Raw genomic sequence first — 21,368 nt, forward strand, 5'->3', positions numbered from 1 at the left:
AGATTACTTTGCCAATTACCTAGAAAGGCCTCCATCCCAGGATTCCTCCGTGACCTTCATTTGCTCAGGGTGGAAAATCGCACTAAAATAAAAGCCCTATACTACATGCATAGGATTAAATCAGGTGCAGGGCCACAGTACCTCAGTGCTCTGGTACACCCGTACCTTCCTACGCGCCTTCTTCGATCCTCTTCTCATGAAGTTCCCGGGGGGAATATATAGCTCTTTTGGTTGAATGTTTGAGCAACATTTTGGGATACCCTCTCTTGGCCATTTCATTACAGAACACTTCAGCGTGCTCTTCAAAAACAATGTTCAAAGAACAATTGCGTTTAAATCTTAATAGTTGCCCATTAAATCCAACAGTGGTTACGTTATATTGACGAGGTCTGGTGCCTATGGCAGGGGTCTCCAGACGAGTTAGTAGCGTTCGATGAATGGCTTAATACACGTCATGAAGAAATTAAGTTTCTGTTGATTACAGTAAAACTTTATTGACCTTCTTAGAGGTTGAGATCTTCCCGATTGAGAATGTGCTTAAGACGTCGCTTTATCGAAAAAAAGACAGACAAGAACACAATTTTACACCACACACGTGCTCATCCGAAAAGTCTCCCAGAAAACTTGCCCTATGGCCAACTAATAAGAATGAAACGCAATTGTTCTTTGAACATTGATTTTTAAGAGCATGCTGAAGTGTTCTGTAATGAAATGGCCAAGAGAGGGTATCCCAAAAGGTTGCTCAAACCAAAAGAGCTAGATATACCCCCCCCCGGAAGTTCTCTTACAGACTAAAGAAAAACCTGCATTTGAAAAACTGGTCTGTGTGTCTACATTTACTCCAGATACTAACAAATTCAAGCAGATCATTCTGAAAAACTGGCATTTGCTAGAAAATCTAGAATGTCCTTTTCAAAAACCCCTTTTCGCGATGAAGAAAAATAAGAGCATAGGCCAACAAATCGTTCGAGAGGACAGTTCATTTCCAAAAAAGAAGAATGATTTCACATCGCATTGGAATTTAAAACCAGTCAGAGGCCACCGTAACTGTGGGAACTGTGTGGCTTGCACCACAACAATTGAAGCTACTGAGTTTATTCACAATACGATCAAATGGAAACACACAAACTTTACCAACTGTAAAACGAAAAATGTAATTTATGCAATTGTTTGCCCGTGGCCAAAAGATCTCTACAGGGAAGACAAACCAACAAATCAACACAAGAGTTACACAACACTGGTCTACAATTAAGAAGAAAATCATAACTGCTCCCATGGTTGATCATTTTGTTGAAAAATTGCATAATGAATACCATTTCAAATGGACTGTATTGGCATATTTCAATACTTCACAGTGAGTGTTTGATATTGAAAATGCTTTGCTTCAAAAAGAGGCTTACTTGATTCTTAAAATGTAATAGTGTACTGACTGGTTTGAATAGCATGACTGAGCTGTTGCAAATTTAATGATTACCATTTTAGAACTGCATATATCAGAATGCACTATGTATACTGAATAGTGCTGATCAGTCATTGGAATCATTGAATTGTTGATTTCTTGACCTTACCTCCCAAACATGCTGCACAGAGCTGATGTCGTACAATGTTTCCACTCAAGTGAAAAGGCTTACCATCACAATAAATTATAAACATCACTATGCACCACTTTCGGTGAGACGAACCACTAAGATATTAAAACGATTCAATAGGCTGAACTGGTTTGCGCTTTAGTGTCCCTAATGGCTTGAACAGTATGATTGAGCTGTTGTGAGTCCAATATTTAAAAATTAAAAACTATATAGACTGGAATGTACTATCATGATTGTAGAATGTGTGTTGGACATCCAATTGGACAACCCTCACGCGCATACTTAAAAACACCTTAGAGAACAAATTTAGTAGAATGCGTCGATTCGCGCTTAAAGGGTAATAATCATAATAGACTGCGTACATCACAATGCATTGTCTTGGCTGTGGGAAACCACTATGAGGTTTGAATGATCTTATTGGCTAACCCGCTTGTACTACAATCCCCAAGTACACCTTCACAATGCCACATTAGCGCCGCCATTCTGTGATTTATATTGGAAGGAAGCTTTGTTGCATCGCAAAATAATACATGAGCAGGTAGCAGCCCACATAGGGTTATCGCACAAAACTTTATTTAAAAATATCTCGAACTTTGGTCACAAACATCAATCGCATTTTCATGCTTATTTCTTCCCAGCAGTTCCGTAAAAATGTGTGAAAGGCTAATTTAATAAGGAAGCTACACGTCGCATCGAGTGCGCGTCCCGCTAGCAAAAGGTATGTTTGCCTTTTCATTTAGCGGGGTGTTCTCTTGAACGAGCATTAATAGTTATCATCCTCTTTAGGATTAAAACACAAGCCCAGCTAATTAGACGCTATTACACATTTATTTGTACAGCGTGTTCTAGAGGCTACAGCCCCGCTGCAAGGGGGAGAAGGCTATTAAACAACACAGGCGGAGGGAGCCAACGCCTAACCGCCAGGTATGTCGCTTCCCATAAAGTGTATGAAGATCATTCGAGTCCTCACTACGTTGAAAACATATGAGTATAATACAGTCTATTTTGTAGGTCCACTAATGCACTGCACCCCCATTAAAACGAGACTTCTTCACCTCTAAAAGTGAAAAAGGTAGGCTATATGGCATTTTGTGCTCTTACAAATATGCGGAGTATAATAACCAAAACGCTAACAAACGAGTTGATTCTGTTCCCAACAGAATCTGCTGTACGGACTCCCCATCTGAAAACTGCGTGGAAGCATTGGCCACTAGCCCTCTATAGTGGGTAACATATACATTTAATATATTTTTAGAACCTTTAGTGGGGCGGGATCCCTCATATTGACTGACTCATAATCTATTTTTTATATTTGTTTGGTACAGACAACATCATCTATTTAAAATTAAGAAGCCCTGATGAGAGCCCCTGTACTTAATGCCCGGGACTCGAAATGCGTTCACAATTCGTCAAACATTGCGGAGTATTGCATTATTTTCCTTTTCTTTTGAGGGTGCTACCATAATTAGATACACCACTTGACCAGGATCTTTTAGGAATGTCCCAATGTTTTCCCTAAACACCTAGTATTTGTTTGCTTAAGGTGTAGTAGGAGTAATAAAGGTTAGTGTGTAAGACACAGTATTATGCAAAACTGCGACACATTCCAAAAGAAAGTGATGTTTCTTTTTCTGTCATTATTTGTTTTTGTCTTTGAAAGTTTTTGTCAAATGTGATATTTGTATTGTCAAGTATAAAGAATTTGATATGGTTTAGATTTTATTGTTAGTGAATGTGCTTTGATCGCATTGTGTCCTTTTTTGTGACTTGTTAAAAAAAGTTTTGAACCTTTTTCAAAAGAAAATTAAATTAAAAATATCATACATCAGTAAATTATTGTTTGATCCTAGCTGTAATTCAAGATACGGATCAAAATTGTTACGACAGTTGGGTTCCACATATGTGTACAAATCTTTCTATAAGTTGCATTTATAAAATTGTAATGATAAATGTAACTTTACCATTAAAGAGGATTTATCATTACAATGTCACAGGTACTAAACATGGCAGCTCTACCTCCTTCCAAATGGGAATAACAACTTATTAGATATAACAAAGAAACCTCAATGTCAACCTATGGGAGGGATAGGCATCACAGTAGTTAAAACAGATTTGGGAGATTTTCGCTTCTAGGACATGTAAAGCATAAAAGTAAATGTCCTACATTTTAATTACACAACCTATGGGCAACCTAGAGCTTACCTAAGGAGTGACTTATATGTAAAAAAAAGGGAGTTTAAGCTTGGCAGGGGGGTTTCAATGCCAAGTCGACATGGCACGGTAAACTGCACACACACAGGCTCTGCAGTGGCAGGCCTGAAACATGTTTAAAGTGCTACTTAAGTGGGTGGCACAATCAGTGCTGCAGGCCCACTAGCAACATTTAATTTACAGGCCCTGGGCACATGTAGTGCATTTTACTAGGGACTTTTAAGTAAATTAAATATGCAAATTGCGGACAAGTCAATCAAACGTTTTTTTCAGGGGGAGAGAGAACACGCACTTTAACACTGGTTAGCAATGGTAATGCTCAGAGTCCTAAAGCCAACAAAAACAAGGTCAAACGAGGATTGGCCTACCCAATGGGTCTTGCTTTTGGGGCCTTCTAAATAGTTAGTTATGCAGCACAATATCCTTGGTGCAAGAACATTAACTTTTGCGTGGCTAAACACTTATAAGGTCCCAAAGGCGAGACCTATTGGCTATGCCAGTGCTTGTTATTTTTTGTTCTTGGGGGAAACCGGGCTAGTGCCAGGAGGGTCAAGGGTGAGTGGCAGGGAGGTGAGGAGTGAATGCCAGGTGGGAAAAGAGTGACTGTCAGGCCATGGGGGTGAAGGGTGAGTGCCAGAGAGGTGAGGAGTGAGTGGCAGGGAGATGAGACGTAAGAGTCAGGAGGGTCAAGGGTGAGTGCCAGGGAGAGGAAGGGTGAGTGCCGAGAAGGGAAAGTATGAGTGCCAGGAGTGAGGGGTAGCTGCCAGGCCAGGGCAGTGAAGGTCTACTGCCACAGAGGTCCAGGTTGAGTGCCAGGTCAGGGGGATGAAGGGTGAGTGCCAGGGAGATGAAGGTTGAGTGCCATGCAGGTTGAGATGTAAGAGTCAGGAGGGTTAAGGGTGAGTGCCAGGTAGGGGAAGGGTGAGTGCAATTATTATTATTATTATTATTATTGCATTTATTGAGCGCACAGCTACCCGGAGGTTTCCCGGCGCTTGCCTTGGGAACCCGTCCTGGCTTTTTTTTTCCTGTGAGATAGCCCCTACAGGGCATCCCCAAGGTGAAAGCCAGGCATCCCGCCGCAGGGGGGCCATTGTGGAGATTAAGCAAGCTTAATGCCCAGAGTTGCAGAGTGAGAACCCATGATTAGAGCAGGCACCGAAGCGAGAATTATCGAGTCCGTGGACATTTTGAGCTCAAGACCCTGCCGCGTCGGGAATTGTACCCTGGTCCCGGGTCTGACCTCAGCTTCCGGGTCTGCCTGCTCTACACCGTGAGCCACACTTCTCCAAGGGGTGAAGGGTAGCTGCAGGCCAGGAGGATGAAGGCCTAGTGCCATGGAGGTGAAGGGTGAGTGCCAAGGGGGCAAGTAGTGAATGCCAGGAGGGACATGGGTGAGTGTCAGGGAGGTGAAGGATTTGTGCCAGGGAGGGGAAGTATGAGTACCCGGAGGGTCGAGGGTGAGTGTCGCGGAGGTGACAGTTGAGTGTCATGGAGAGTCAATGCTGAGTGCCAGAGAGGGAGAAGGGTGAGTGCCAGGTGTTAGGAGTAACTGCCAGGCCTGAAGGGTGAAGGGTGAGGGACAGGGAGGGGAGGGGTGAGTGACACACTGCAAACAGTAGTGAGCTGGGGTCTAGAAGGAGGTGTGGAGATCATCACCCGGTGTGTGCCAGGCTGGGAGGCACCAGTGCCGGGTCAGACTTGGATGGATGCAATAACCTCTGAAAGGCGGGTGCCAGGTCATTCGTAACCTTAGTACAGGAGTGGGGTGCGCAGGAGAGAGTAACATCTTCAAACAAGAAACTATTCAAAATCCTGAAAACTCCACTTTATGGTCTTACAACCTTATGTGGAAAATAATAAGCAAATGAATGGGCTTACGTAGCGGACTTGCAGCTTGTTACAGCAACTTATTGAAATAAAGATTGCATTGCAAATAAGCCAAAGCTAACACAATTTGAATTAGCAACAGTAAGATTCGTAATGAACTAGAGACAAGTAAAAAAAGCACCCCAGAATTGAAACCGAGGATACAGAATAATAAAATTGGGGGCAATATTGGTCTCCTTTTCACAGCTGACAGCCAAAGAAACAGGGTGTTGTGGAGGACTCGAATTCTGGTGGAATCAGAATTTTTAAAAGAGTCAATTTTTCATAAAACTTTTTTTTTAACAACTCTTTTGGACACACTAGCGTGTAATGCCATGCGAGTGCCACTGCCCTTCTCCTAAGACACAACCTCTGGTTGTGTGTGTGGTTGTGTGTGGTTGTAGGTGTGTGATTGTGGGTGTGGTTGTGGGTGTGGTTGTGTCTGTGGGTGTGGTTGTATGTATGGTTGTGTGGCTGGTTGTGGTTGTGTGTGTGTGGTTGTGTGTGTGGTTGTGTGGTTGTGGTTGTGTGTGTGTTTGGTTGTGTGTGGTTATGGGTGTGTGGTTGTGGGTGTGTGGTTGAGGGTGTGGTTGTGTTTGTGGGTGTGGTTGTGTGTGTGGTTGTGTGCCTGGGTGTGTGGTTGTGTGTGGTTGTGAGTGTGGTTGTGGGTCTGGTTGTGGTTGTGGGTGTGGTTGTGTGTGGTGTGTGTGTGGTTGTGTGTGTGGGTATGTGTGGTTGGGTATGTGTGTGGGGTTGTGTGTGTGGTTATGTGTGGTTGTGTGTGTGGTTGTGGTTGTGTATATATGTGTGGTTGTGTGTGTGTGGTTGGTTGTGTGTGGTTGTGGGTGTGGTTGTGTGTGTGTGTGTGTGGTTGTTTGTATGTGTATGTGTGTGGTTGTGTTTGGTTGGGGTTGTGTGTGTAGTTGTGTGTGTGTGCAGTTGTGTGTGTGGTTGTGTTTGGTTGTATGTATGGTTGTGGTTCTGTGTGTTTGGTTGCATGTGTGTGGTTGTGTGTATGTGTGTGGTTGTGTGCATGTGTGTGGTGATGTGTGTATGTGTCAGGTGTGTGGTTGTGTGTGTGTATGTTCTTGTGTGTGTCATTGTGGTTATGTGTAGTTGTGGTTGTGTGTGTGGTTGTGTGTGTGTGTGTGGTTGTGTGTGTGTGTGGTTGTTTGTGGTAGTGAGTGGTTGTGGTTGTGTGTGTGGTTGCGCGTGGTTTGTGTGGTTGTGGTTGTGTGTGTGTGTGGTTGTGGGTGTGTGTGTGTGAAGTTGTGTGTGTGTGTGTGGTTGTGGTTGTGTGAGTGGTAGTGATTGTATGTGGTTGTGGTTGGTTCTGTGTGTTGTTGTGTGTACTTAAGTGTGTTTGTTGGAGTGTGGTTTTGGGTGTGGGTGTGTGTGTGGTTGTGTGTGTGGGTTTGGGTGTGTTTGTCTGTATGGTTGTGTGGTTGTGTGGGTGGTTGTGGTTGTGTGTGTGTGTGGTTGCAGTTGTGTGTGTGGTTGTGTGTGTGTGGTTGGGTGTGGGTGTGGGTGTGGTTGTGTTTGTGGGTGTCATTGTGTGTGTGGTTGTGTGCCTGGGTGTGTGGTTGTGTGTGTGTGTGGTTGGATGTATGTGGGTGTGTGTGTAGTTGGTTGTGTGTCTTTGTGGGTATGGTTGTGGGTGTATCGTTGTGTGTGTAGGTGTGGTTGTCGGTGTGGTTGTGTGTGTGGTTGGGTGGTTGAGTGTGTGGTTATGTGTGGTTGTGGTTTGTGTTCAGTTGTGGTTGTGTGTGTGGTTTTAGTTGGTTGTGTGTGGTTGTGTGTGGTTGGTTGTGGTTGCTTGTGTGTGGTTGTGTGTGTGGTTTTGTGGGTGCATGGGGTTCTGTGTGTGTGGTTGTATGTGTGTGTGTTGGTGTGGCTGTGTGTGATTTTGTGTGGTTGTGTGTGGTTGTGGGTGTTGTTGTGCGTGTGGTTGTGGGTGTGATAGTGGTTGTGTGTGTGGTTGTGGGGATGTGTGGTTGTGTTTGTGCTTGTGGATGTGTGTAGTTGTGTGTTATTTTGTGTGGTTGTGTGTGTGTGGTCGTGTGTGGTTGTATGTGTGTGGATGTGGGTGTGGTTGTGTGTGTGGTTGGGTGTGATTTTGTGTGGTTGTGGGTGTGATTGTGTGTGTGGTTGTGTGTGTGGTTGTTGGTGTGGTTGTGTGTGTGTGTGGTTCATTGTGTGCGGTTGTGTGTGTTTGTGGGTGTGGTTGTGGGTGTATGGTTGTGTGTGTAAGTGTGGTTGTGGGTGTGGTTGTGTGTGTGGTTGTGTGGTTGGGTGTGTGGTTATGTGTGTGGTTGTGGTTTGTGTGCGGTTGTGGTTGTGTGTGTGGTTGCGGCTGGTTGTGTGTAGTTGTGTGTGGTTGGTTGTGGTTGGTTGTGTGTGGTTGTGTGTGTGGTTTTGTGGGTGTGTGTGGGTGCATGCGGTTCTGTGTGTGTGGTTGTATGTGTGTGTGTGTGTGTTGGTGTGGCTGTGTGTGGTTGTGTGTGATTTTGTGCGGTTGTGTGTGGTTGTGGGTGTGGTTGTGCATGTGGTTGTGGGTGTGATTGTGGTTGCGTGTGTCATTGTGTGTGTGTGTGTGTTTGTGGGGGTGTGTGGTTGTGGTTGTGCTTGTGGATGTGTGTGGTTGTGTGTGGTTTTGTGTGGTTGTGTGTGCGTGATTGTGTGTGTGGTTGTGTGTGTGGTTGTGTGTGATTTTGTGTGGTTGTGGGTGTGATTGTGTGTGTGGTTGTGTGTGTGGTTGTTGGTGTGGTTGTGTGTGTGGTTGTGGGTGTGTGTGTGGTTGTGTGTGTGCAGTGTGTGTGGTTTTGTGTGGTTGTGTGTGTGTGTGCTTCTGTGTGTGTGGTTTTGTGTGTGGTTGTGTGTTTGGTTGTGTGTGATTTTGAGGGGTTGTGTGTGGTTGTGGGTGTGATTGTGTGTGTGGTTGTGGGTGTGGGTGGTTGTGTGTGTGGTTGTGTGTGTGGTTTTGTGTGGTTGTGCTTGTGTGTGGTTGTGTGTGGTTGTGGCTGTAGTTGTTTATTGTTGTAGCTGTGGTTGTGTGTGTGGTTGTGGGTGTGATTGTGGTTGCGTGTGTCATTGTGTGTGTGTGTGTGTTTGTGGGGGTGTGTGGTTGTGCTTGTGCTTGTGGATGTGTGTGGTTGTGTGTGGTTTTGTGTGGTTGTGTGTGCGTGATTGTGTGTGTGGTTGTGTGTGTGGTTGTGTGTGATTTTGTGTGGTTGTGGGTGTGATTGTGTGTGTGGTTGTGTGTGTGGTTGTTGGTGTGGTTGTGTGTGTGGTTGTGGGTGTGTGTGTGGTTGTGTGTGTGCAGTGTGTGTGGTTTTGTGTGGTTGTGTGTGTGTGTGGTTTTGTGTGTGGTTGTGTGTTTGGTTGTGTGTGATTTTGAGGGGTTGTGTGTGGTTGTGGGTGTGATTGTGTGTGTGGTTGTGGGTGTGGGTGGTTGTGTGTGTGGTTGTGTGTGTGGTTTTGTGTGGTTGTGCTTGTGTGTGGTTGTGTGTGGTTGTGGCTGTAGTTGTTTATTGTTGTAGCTGTGGTTGTGTGTGTGGTTGTGTGTGGTGTGTGTGTGTGGTTGAGTATGTGGTTGTGTGTGTGGTTGTGTGTGTGGATGTGTGGGTGTGTGTGGTTGTGTGTGGATTGTATGTGTGTGTGGTTGTGTGTGTGGTTGTGTGCTTGTGTGTGTGTGCATGTGTGTGTGGTTGTGCATGTGTTTTTGTGGTTTATTTGGTTGTTAGTGGTTGTGTGTGTGGTTGTGTGTGATTGTGCGTGGTTGTGTGTGGTTGTGGGTGTGGTTTTGTGTGTGTTTGTGGGTGTGGTTGTGGATGTGGTTGTGTGTGTGGTTGTGTGTGTGTGTGTGTGTGGTTGTGTGTGTGGTTTTGTTCGGTTGTAGTGGTGTGTGGTTGTGGGTATGGTTGTGTGTGTGGTTGTGTGTATGTGTTTGTGTGTGTGATTGTGGTTGTGTGTGGTTTTGTTTTTGTGATTGTGGAGTGTGTGTGGTTATGTGTGGTTGTGGGTGTGTGGTTGTGTGTGTGGGTTTGTATGGTTGTGGTTGTGTGTGTGGTTGTGGTTCTTTGTGTTTGAGGTTGTTTGTGTGGTTGTGGTTGGGTATGTGTGGTTGTGTGTGGTTGTGTGTGTGTGGTTGTGTGTGTGGTTGTATGTGGTTGTGTGGTTGTGTGTGTGTGTGTGTGGTTGTGTGTGTGGTTTTATGTGGTTGTGTGTGGTTGTGGGTGTGAATGTGGGTGTGGCTGTGGTTGTGTGTGGTTCTGTGTGTGTGTGGTTATGTGTGTGTGTGGCTGTGGTTGTGTGTGTGGTTGTGTGGGAATTTTTGTGTTTTTGTGTGGTTTTGGGTGTGGTTTTTTTTGTCCTCATATGCCAAAGATATATCCAGAGTCCACTTTGTCCGTGCAACCCTCTATCCGACAGGTGTATACCTTCACCTATCGTGGACTCTGAAGATCTTAATGGATGCACTTTGCGCAGATACCCTCTGACATGGTCAGTTCAGTTCTTCTAACTTATCAGCCATGGGACTGATCCAGCGGGTAAAATTAAACTGCAAAAAGGCATAATCATTGGACAAAACTTGGTCATTTCTGTCTCAGCTTATCCAGCCAGGCGATGCAGGGCAGCCAAAAATGCATTTTTTCCTTTCCAGTTTGTCCTATCTAGATTCATTGTATATTTAATTGCATTTATCCAATCTAAGTAGGATTGTGCAGTATCTTTTAGCCAAGTTTTGCAAATTTCTCTTCGAACAAGTATGATCAAATATAGCGAGAGTTTGTTGACATCTCGAGGAAGAAACTCATAGTTTGGAAAAATGCCAAAGATAATTAAAATTACGCTCACCTGAATTTCAAAATTAAACATGCCTTCCATACCTTGACAGACCGCACCCCAGAAGTTATGTAAGACAGGGCACCTTAAAAACATATGGAGGTCATCCGCTTTTTCCTGCTGGGCAGCCGGGAGTAGCACCTTTTGAAAATTTTGAAAGCTTAGTTGGGGACCAATACACTCTGTGAAGAGAAAACAAATGATTTCTTTTATAAATTGGCAGGAGTTACTGTAGTATGTAGTAAATCATAAGATACTTGCCATAGCTCTTCTGTGTCCTTTTCCGGCAAGTGATCTCCCGAGAGCTGAGCAGGCAAAATGAAATTTCCGTCTTCGACTTCCAAGATAGTCCAGTACAAAGTTGCTGTCTTTACCTTGCTGCTCTTTCCCTGCAGCATTTTCTCCAGATCATTTGTTACTCCGACCACTGAGCCCACACCCTGGCTCCAACTATTGATTTGAAGATATTTGAACTTAGATAAATTCTTCTCTGTCACAATGGTAACTGCGTCCCGTGGTATCAATAAACCCTCAGGCATTAGCTGGGACCAATACTTTATATCTGCATCCAGCAATGGTTTTGAAAGGGCAACCTTAGTCCACTCTGGAGACCCCGGTGAGTCCTAGATAGGAGCCAGAGCACTGTAGTATCCGATGTTTAGAGCTTTCCTTATCCTTGCCCAGGTGAAAGCCATATCTTTCAGCAGCTTTAGAAGAACCTTTTTGAAAAAACGCGGGTCTCCAAACTTGTACAGAAAACATTGGTTTCCTCTTTTGATCTCTCGTAACATTTCCTTAAACATTACGCCCACCTCTGATCCATCAGGCTGGTCCAAAAGCATTTTTCCTGCCTTAAGTAATAGTGTCCAGGCATACAACTTCAAATCTGGGGCTCATAGGTCCCCTTTGCTTTTTTTTCTGCAGTTTCTTCCAGGAGATCCTTATACCCTTTGAAGCCCAAACAAACGAATACATTTTAGCTTGAATTTTTCTTAGCTTCTCTTCCTTAAATGCTAAAGGAATATTCTGAAATACGAATTTTAATTTAGGCAGGAGCATCATTTTCACAATGTTAACTCTTCCTATTAGCGTAGGGGGAAGGAGCGACTAGCCCTTTAAGGAGTCTGCAATTTCTTTATCTATCTTATCCAAATTTCGGTCCGTCATCTGTTGGATGCCCTGTGTGATTTGGATTCCCAAATACCTTATCTCCCATTTCACGATGGAGAAATGAGCATTTATGTTCCAAACCATGCACTCTGACTTCGCCTGATTAATCTCATAGCCAGAGATCTGCCCAAACTGTGAGGCTGCGCTATAAATTAATGGATTTGCTCGTATTGGGTCAGAGGTATAGATCATCATGTCGTCGGCAAGGAGAGATACTTTTTTTCCCAATTTCTAAATTTAAAGGGGGAATATTCATATCCTGCCTTATTTTCTCCGCCAACTGCTCGACAGATAGATTATAAAGTAGAGGTGAGAGGGGACATCCCTGCCTCGTCCCTTTTTTAATGGCTAATGGTGCAGAGAGGTTTCCATTTACCAATACTCCAGCTATGGGGTGGTAGTAGAAGGATGAAATACCTCTACAGAAGTTCTCACCCAAATTGCATCTTTCCAATACTCGCGCTAAATAGGCCCAATTTACTGGATCGAACGCCTTAGTGGCGTCAAGTGTGATAAAGGCCATTGGCAATTTATACAGAGTTGCTAGATCTATAGCGCCCACTAATGTATGAGTCAGGTCTTGTATGCTGCGTCCTTTGATGAACCTCTTCTGATTGCAATGTAATAGATTCCCTACTACTCCATTCAATCTCTCTGCTAAAATCTTGGCAAAGATTTTATAGTTAAGATTAAGCAGAGAGATTGGCCTGTAGGAGTCACATTGCCCTGGTGGTTTAAATGGCTTAAGGATAAGGACCACAGTTGCCTCATTCCATGACGAGGGTATTTTCCCTCCCTCCTCAAAGATGAAAGAAAATAACCTTTGGATCACGGGGACAATAACTGGTGCTAAAACCTTATATAATTCGGCTGGCAGCCCATCTGGGCCAGGCGCTTTGCCTCTCTTGCCCGACTCTGTTGCAGTGGCCCCCTCATTTAGGCTGATGTTTCGGTTTAAATTGTCGGATGCCTCATCCTCAATTCTCAGCAGAGCATATTGCCTAAGCCATTCTTGTATCAAGCTGTCTTGTGGAGATAAATCTTCCTTATATACCTGCTCAAAATGTTTAAAAAAAGCTTCCTCAATATCGCTAGTATTCTCTGAGATCTCACCCAAAGTTCCAGACAGAACTCCTTTAATCCTGTTCCTACTTTGCTCCTTTTTAGTCTTGCAGGCTAGGAGCTTCCCTCTAGATTCCCCATATTCAAAATGTGCGAGAGTGCTAGCCTTTCACCGTTTTCTACCTCTATCATCCAATACCTCTGCTAGTTGTAATTTACGAGCAGAGAGCTCCGTCTGAATGTCTGCCTTGGACAACTGGTTCTGAGCTAAAAGATCATATTCTAGCACACAAATTGTTTCCTCAAATTCGGCTATTGTGGCCCTAAAGTTATTTTGTCTCATAGATTTTTTTAGCAGTGATTATCCCCCTGAGGTAGGCTATGTAAAAGTCCCAAACAAGTTTAATAGACGAGGTTCCTAGATTCATCTCAAAGAACCTCTCCGACTCGTCTAATAGCTTGTTTACCACTTCCTCGTCCAGCAAAATAGTTCGGTCCAAGGTCCATCTTTTAGTGCCCGGTTCCTTAGACAGCTTTAAAGCTAAAGAGACAGCCGAATGATCTGACAGTTGCCCCCCTAAGAGCTTGACATGCACCAGAGCGCTCACTAATTCTTCAGCAATCAAGAAAAAATCTAGTCTGGATTTATGGCCCAGCTTCTTATTATGGAAAGTGTATCCCTTTTAAGATCCCCATTTTTTCCTCCATACATCCGACCAACTCATTTGGTGTATTGCATTTAGTAAGAGAGATCTCATTTTACAATTATGTGGGGATCTGTCCTTATAAGTTTTATCGTTTAAGGGATCTAAAACCACATTGAAGTCTTGAGCCAAGATTAACGGATCTTTAAAGACTAACAATTCTTCCAGCAGCTCTGTTAGAGGGGCCGTATCGTCCAGGTTTGGCCCATAATATCCAGCAACCGTAAAGTTATAAGTATGGTATCTAATCTTCGCTATGGTCCACCTGCCCTTATTATCCACCTTAGAGTCTTCCACTATTTATTTATTTATTTATTTATTTTCTGACATTTATAAAGCGCGAACAATTACCCTTGGGTGTCTCGGCGCTGGACTGCAGTAATGTCATTCCCTAGAGGTAAGGATGCGGCTGGTGTGCTACTTTTATTGGTTAAATAACCACGTCTTCAGCTTTTTCCTAAACTGTAGGAGCGATGGACTGGTTTTAATGTGATATGGTAAGGTGTTCCAGATCTTGGGGGCCGCAACTAGGAAACGGCGGTCACCCCAAGTCACAGTTCTGGTACGTGGGACCACTAATTGGTTAAGTGCTGAGGATCGTAGCTTTCTAGCCGGACTGTAGGGTATTAGGTGATCTTTAAGGAAGCGAGGCCCCTGATCCTGCATTACTTTGTAAATTATGCACATCGCTTTAAACTTTATCCTGTTTTGAATGGACAACCAGTGGTAGGACCTTAGAGTATCTGAGATGGGTGCGAATTTTGGTTTTTTGGACAGCAAGCGTGCTGCCGCATTTTGGACCATCTGCAACTTCTTTGTGACTCTAGATTGTACATTCAGAAAGAGTCCGTTGCAGTAGTCTAGTGAACTTAGAACCAATGACGTGACCAGGGTCTTGGCGGCTGTGTCAGGCAGAAAAGGCAAGATTTTCCTAATTATTCTAAGTTTAAAATGGGCCGTGGACGCTACCTTATTGGCATGAGCCATGAAGTTCAGCTGATTGTCAAAGGTGACTCCCAGATTCCTCACCTCACTACTAGAGCTGCATTGGTTTTAACCAAAAGAGTAACCCCCTTATAGTTACTTGCTGAGTGGTGCATACTATATCCTGTATCCACTTTTCCCTGTTACAAAACTCCCTCAACTCTTTTTCTGTAAGATGGGTCTCTTGTAGGATAAAAATTTGCTCCGGGGCATCTTTAAGATATTGAAATATTCTCTCCCTTCTATGTTTTACCCTCAAACCATTTAGATTCCACGTTAACACCCTCAAGTATATATCCTGAACTGATCTAGCTTGTGACATTGTTGTCTAGATACAAAGTATGTTACTTTAAATGAACTAATTTGGCGAATCGGATATATACTTTTCTTTTTTTCCCATATGCTTCCCAACCAGTGGCCACCACCCTCCATTGACCCTCCCTAGTGCTCCCCTGGAGAACCCCCCTTATTTTTCCTATGGCCCCACTCTGGCCTTGAGGCTCCCCTCCCGGTATCCGGACGGTGTGTATTAGATTCTATATATGTCATTTCTTTTTTTTTCTTGAGTACACTGCATGACATGACAGACAGGGTAGGCGGATAAAGAAAGAATAAAGATTAGGATGACAAGAAAAAAAAAAGCAAATGGAGGAGAGACATTACCCCACTTTTACCCCTCAACCTGCTTCAGGAATCAATTGTAAGTAGGCTTCTGTCTTCTCCACTCTCTTGAAGACCCTCATTTTATTATTGTACATTACTTTTAAGGATGCAGGGAATTTCAATTGTGTTGTTGTGCCCACCTGTCTGAAGGGGTCCAAACGTTTCCCTAGCTCCCACTGTCTAGATGTTGTTATTGAGAAGATGTCTGACCTGATCTGAAAGGTGATCCCCTCAGCAGTTAAGGAGCTGCTTTTTAGAGCCCTATTAAGAATATCGTCCTTTAAGGTGTAAGTTAAGAAATGTATCAAAATCTTCCTCAGTCTGGTTTTGTTTGGATTTAATCTAAGCAGGTCACTATGAACTCCTTGTATGTCCCTGATAAGTTCTTGCTCGGAGGGCTCTATTGCAGTTGCTTGTTTGATGAGTTTAGCTATAAATTCTTTAATATTGCTCCCTTCGGACCCTTCCGGGATTTTCAAAAGGCGAAGATTGTTTTTTCTCTGAGAGTTTTCAATATATTCTATTTTCTCCTGAAAGCCCTGCCCGCGTTCCCTTAGATTATTAATTTTCATTGTGTGTTGTAGAGCCACGGTTTTCAGATCTGTGACTGTTGTTTCTAGGGCTGTGGTCCTAGCCGCTAATAAATCAAATGTTTCTTCTAATTTTTCACTGAATGACTTTATCTCCTTCTGATTCTTCAGTTGTGTGTGGTTGTGGGTGTGGTTGTGGTTTTGTGTGTGGTTGAGTGTGTGTGTGTTTGTGTGTATGGTTTTGTGTGTGGTTGTGGGTGTAGTTGTTGGTTTGTGTGGTTGTGTGTGTGGTTTTGTGTGGTTGTGGGTGTAGTTGTGGGTGTGGTTGTGTGTGTGTGGTTGTGTGTGTGGTTTTGTGTGGTTGTGTGTGGTTGTGTGTGGTTGTGGGTGTGGATGTGTGTGTGGTTGTGGGTGTGGTTGTGGTTGTGTTTGTGGTTGTGTGTGTGGTTGTGTGTGTATGTGTGGTTGTGTGTGTGTGGTTGTGTAGCTCTACGTTGGCAATCATTGAAAGTATTAGCGAGGTTGCTGTTGTTATCTAAGCGCAGCTAGTGTGGATCGTCGGAGGAGGCATGGAAGCGAGAGAAAAGTGAGAGAGGAGGGGGGAAGGGCAGAGGCAGGGAGCAAGTGAGAGGAAAGACAGATGGCATGGAAAGCTGGTGGTTCAAGCTCTAGGCCAGCCAGCAGCACTTTCAAAACTCCCCTACTAAATGTCTCTCCGAGCAGCTCATGGGCTGGCTCAGCGAGACCTAAAAACCGGGAGGAGGTAGGCAAAAGGTTTGGGGGGACCCTGCATAAAAGGCCATTTCCAAACACCTCTCTTTGTAAAAACCAAATGTTCATTCTCTCACAGACATTTTTGCTTCTGAACACATTTGTATCTCCTCTCACTTGCTGTTTGTGGATTTAAAAAAGGCAATGCATTGGTACCAAGATGAGAGAGGTGATGGCGATGCAAGTTTTTTGCGATGGGTTCAGTCCATGCAGCTGTGGTGATGCATCTGTTCTGCTCGGGATGCACTGCTCAGCTAAGGATATGCACTGGTTCTGCTTGGGGGTGCATCTCACAGCAAGGGAGATGTGTTGGTTCTGCTGCAACTGTCATATAAATAAATAAATAAAATCAATGGCATTGGAAACAGTGAATTTCCTGTGTTTATTTTGGAAAAGTTAAGAGTGAAAGAGTAGATATGGAGATGAGTACAATGGATTGAAGAACAAACTAGACGAAATATATTGGATAAAAATGAGAAATAACAAAGGATTGAGTACGAATTTGATTCATTGAATTCATTAATAATAGGTTGTCGCGGCAATGGGTACCGGAAATTGGTCCGCCTTGTGTTCTTACTATGTTGCAGCGCAAAATGGGCAGAGCGCCGAGATGCCAGCACACCGACAGAGTCTAAAACAATTGAGTACAACGCACGAGAGCGCATTGGTTAAAATAACGTGTTAAATAGGTGTGCGTCTCACCTATACTGTTTTTTCATGAATTGAACTCTGCCCTAATGGAGAGACAGCACCCGAAACGAAGCCCAGAGAGTACAATGAGCAATTTTCATGAGCATGAGTATTTTGGACGCAGGATACCTGTTTCCCGGTCAGATTTTTATGGATAAAATGACTCATGAACAATGATTTGATTTAAAGCACAAAATACGGGAACCGTTGGTTAGATTATCATTTTTAACTCTGTTACTGCACTAGATGACACAGGTTCATTTGTCGAGGGAAATGTACTTGTCGAAATCGTTCTGTAATATTAGCAGTTGCATTCTGGTTAATTAAGCACAATAATAATGTGGATTACGGTATGCTAGCAATCCAGTGCTGAGTTTAGAGTGAGTTTTACACCACGTGACATCACAGGTGAAGGGCACTGATTTAAAATGAACAACTGCTAGCACGGGCTGGTTGATGTTTTGCTGCTTTGTTCACGAGAGGAGTGGGAAAGGGAAAACAGCTCCCTAACGTGAAAATGAAAGTTTAAAAGAGAAATGTTTCAGATGCTGGGGTAACTGCTTGGCTAAGTTTTATTCTGTTTGGTGTAACGTGACAGAAAAAATAGGGCTTAAGAAAAGTGTGGGAGGCAGCAATATGCATATAGTACAGGATGTTTAGATAAAAGAGGGGTTTTAAAGTCCTCACGTCGAGACAGGGAGAAGGGAGATTCACAATTGAGTTATAGGTGAAACGAGCGCACTTTATTGCACCAATGGTTTGTTTGAAAATGTAAAGTTGAATTTTTATGAATCTTTATGGTTTTGAGCTTGCTGGAACATGGCTATTAAATATGTTGTGTTCTTTTTGCATTGTAGAAACCCCTGAAGAAGGGTTGTACCCGAAATGCATTGGGTTTCCAATAAAATCAATGGCATTGGAAACAGTGAATTTCCTGTGTTTATTTTGGAAAAGTTAAGAGTGAAAGAGTAAATATGGAGTACAATGGATTGAAGAACAAACTAGACAAAATATATTGGATAAAAATGAGAAATAACAAAGGATTGAGTACGAATTTGATTAATTGAATTCATTAATAATAGGTTGTCGCAGCAATGGGTACCGGAAATTGGTCCTCCTTGTGTTCTTGCAACTGTCATAGGCCCACTTCAAAGGGCCCATGACTGGAGTGGCACCAATTGGCAGCATAGACAGATGGCAGAGTCTAGGCGTCACCATCCCATAGACATAAGGAATGTGCACTGTAGTAGTAAATTTATATTTACAAATATGTAATTAAGTAATCTAAATCAAAGACCTACGTACTATAACTAAACATGTAGCCTTCCAAACTTTCTAGTTATATAATGCACAGTGATGAAAAATGTAAGTCATGTGTGTTTAAAATGTGCTGCTATGTCAGTGAAGAAGTGTGGCACATTACAAGCCGCCTGTATGTTGAGAAAGTGGTGACTTTTATGATGTCTATAAATGTTGGAGGCTTGGCAAATTAGGATTTTGGCTTCATCCACGCATCCAACAACAATTAGAAAATCATGAATAGTATAAAAATCTACCTTTGTAGAATTTAAAAGCATAGGGAGTGCTATGGAAAAATATGTACATTTAATCTTTCCAACATAACATTTAGAAAATTGCAGATTATTCATAAAAAGCAGATTTTCCTAACTCGATCATTAAAGGTAATCCCTTATGTTATTAAAGACACGGTGGCGAATATTATTCCACCACAGAATCTTATAAAATATGCTTTTTTGCCCTAGTTCCCTATTACTACATGTGTATATGTTTTCTAATTTTATCTCCAATCATCTCCACTGTTTTCTCGTGGATGAGTTTCTTTCTCGTTCTCCACATCTTCTAATTTGATGTAGCTCAGGAAGAAAAGACATTGTTTGATGGTGCTGGTTCACCCACTTCACTTGTCTTGCAGTCCTTACCTAAGTGCTGCTGGACTCTGTAGTGGCTAATCTAACCCTGCCTGCCATGAAAAAGTTGCACGATTGGGAAGCATATTTGCCTCTGTGTCTTTATTATAATTATTTATTTCCTGTGTACTGGGGCACAGACAAGAATTCTGCTTCTTTCATAGGAGTTGAAATTCCTTTGTCAGCATCTCTTTAAAACCAAAGGTTTGAAACGTGAAGGGACGTATTTGTGGCATTGTCAAGGACAGGAATCTCTATCAAGAGGACATTTTAAGACGTGTATTAACGCTTTTGAATGAAACCTTATGTAATTGGAGTATTACATTTTTTTTCAGGATTGTGGTGCAGACTGTGCCAAGTTCCAGAAGAGTGAGCTTGAACACAGGTTCATAAAAAAGGCCTTGGAGAGACCATACACATCCAAACACTCTTGGGGGAAGACATATGGAGATCACAAGCGTCACCTAGAGTTCAGCCATGATCAGTACAGGGAGCTGCAGAAATATGCCAATGAGATTGGGATTTACTTCACAGCTTCTGGAATGGATGAGGTGAGTTATTGAGATTGTATTTGCATGCTATCACTGAATTCTACGTGACAATCTTTCTGAAAAGGCCTACTGGAGTAAGGTTCCTGTCTGTGACAGAATCTGGCTGCATTCTAAGGGGGATATTTATGAGCCCCTGTGTCACTTTTGCACCAATTCTGCGTCACTTTTTGTGACGCACCAGTGACGTAAAAAATGTGCCATGTTGCGCCATATCTACGAAGTGATGCATCTAGGTAGATGAGTCACATCGTAAACCCCTCTGCTGCATTATACCTACCCCAGGTATAATGTATGCAGGGTGGGTGTACCCCCGCAAGAAAGGGTCGTAGGAGTGGCGCAGCATAATGTATGACATTTTGCTGCACCACTTCTAGGACGCCAATGAATCAAAACCTTACGCCTGCCGCATGGCAGGCGTAAGAACATTGCTGGAGTTGTGTCAAGCTTCAGATACAACTCCAGTAATGCGCCACTTTTTGCTCTGACAGATACGTCAGTTATACTGAAGTATCTGTCCTTCCTTGCGACATGATGTGTCATATTATAAATATGACGCATCATTGGTGTCGCAAGGAGGGCGCACTAAGAAGTGGCGCATCGTTGCTTTCATGCAGCGATGCGCCACTTCTCGTAAATGAGACCGTATGTACTCACTAAGGACCTTCACTTGAAAAGGTACATACAACATTTTGAACACATCTTAAGCAGCAAAATCACATGTAGATAAGCCCCATGTGCAAGGTCCAATGCTCTACAATGCACGCAAATCAACCTTCAGGGCAGAACACACTCTGGGGCTTTTTTACAAGTTCCGTGCGCCACTGTACGTCACTTTTTTCCATATTAAACGTGTCGCCCAGGCAGTGCAAGGTGCTTGTAAATAAGCCCATCTGTTCTCTCGAAAAGGCCTTAAAGCTGAACTGCTTAGGCAAGCCTTTAAAAGGGTGCAAACGCTACAAGGCATAGGCCATCGGATCATAGCATGAGCAAGCAACATCCGCATGAAACCACAGGGTAAACTAATCTCCTCACAAGCATCAGAGTCAAGCCATAGCAAACAGAACCTATGGAAAAGAACAGGTTGAGCATTTGATCAATTGACCTGTGGATTGCAGCGCATGTTGTGGCATCCACTAGGCTGACAAGAAAAATATGGCTTCTGGCCTACATTTGTATCCTAACCACTGCAACTTTTAAATATGCAGTTATACCTGTCAAAGTATTCCTTTTTGAAATGAGAGAAACCTACTTTAGAATATTAAGTAAGTCGTCCGTCAGTATGCCTTGCAGTCCATAGGATGGGGTGCCTACTATTTAACCATGGAGCATGTAAGAATTTAAGGTTGGTATTTTTCTGCGGTGTCTTGTCCCAAAAGCTATTTTTACTGTATGAATGTAGTGGCTTTTTCACAGAAACACTAACAGGCACATGCATCAAGCTAGGATTTTGCGAGTCCTTAATTGCGATTATTAAGGATTCGCAAAAGCCTATGCATGTAGGAATCGCTATAAAAATAGCGATTCCTACATATTCCTTACTTGCGAGTCTCAAATTGCGATTTTCAAATAAGGAATGGCTTCCCATTCATTCCTATGGGCCTGGAGGTCCAGAGGAATGAATGGGAAATTGCGCATGCAATTTCAAGTGTGCAAGGGTGTCAAAAGGACACCCTGTTGCACCCCTGAAACTGATCTGTGCACAAATGTTGCGCACACATATGTCCCAAGGACATGTGTGTGTGTAACCTACAACTTTGAAAAATGCACTTTAGGCATTTTTCAAAGTTTTTGCAAATTACCA

The 21,368-nt window shown here is 43.2% G+C and overlaps 1 protein-coding gene across 1 annotated transcript in view; it reads left to right on the top strand.

Annotated features, from left to right (window-relative positions):
* Nucleotides 1–21,368, top strand: part of LOC147727647 (N-acetylneuraminate-9-phosphate synthase-like) — a 188,955-nt gene that overhangs the window by 8,533 nt on the left and 159,054 nt on the right. Inside the window, exon 2 of the mRNA XM_086961660.1 lies at nt 19,352–19,567. Coding sequence (XP_086817786.1) covers nt 19,352–19,567 — 216 coding nt within the window. The remainder of the gene's footprint in view (nt 1–19,351; nt 19,568–21,368) is intronic.

This window comes from Lissotriton vulgaris, chromosome 3_1, assembly GCF_964263255.1.
Source record: "Lissotriton vulgaris chromosome 3_1, aLisVul1.2, whole genome shotgun sequence".
NCBI classification, from domain to species: Eukaryota; Metazoa; Chordata; class Amphibia; order Caudata; family Salamandridae; genus Lissotriton; species Lissotriton vulgaris.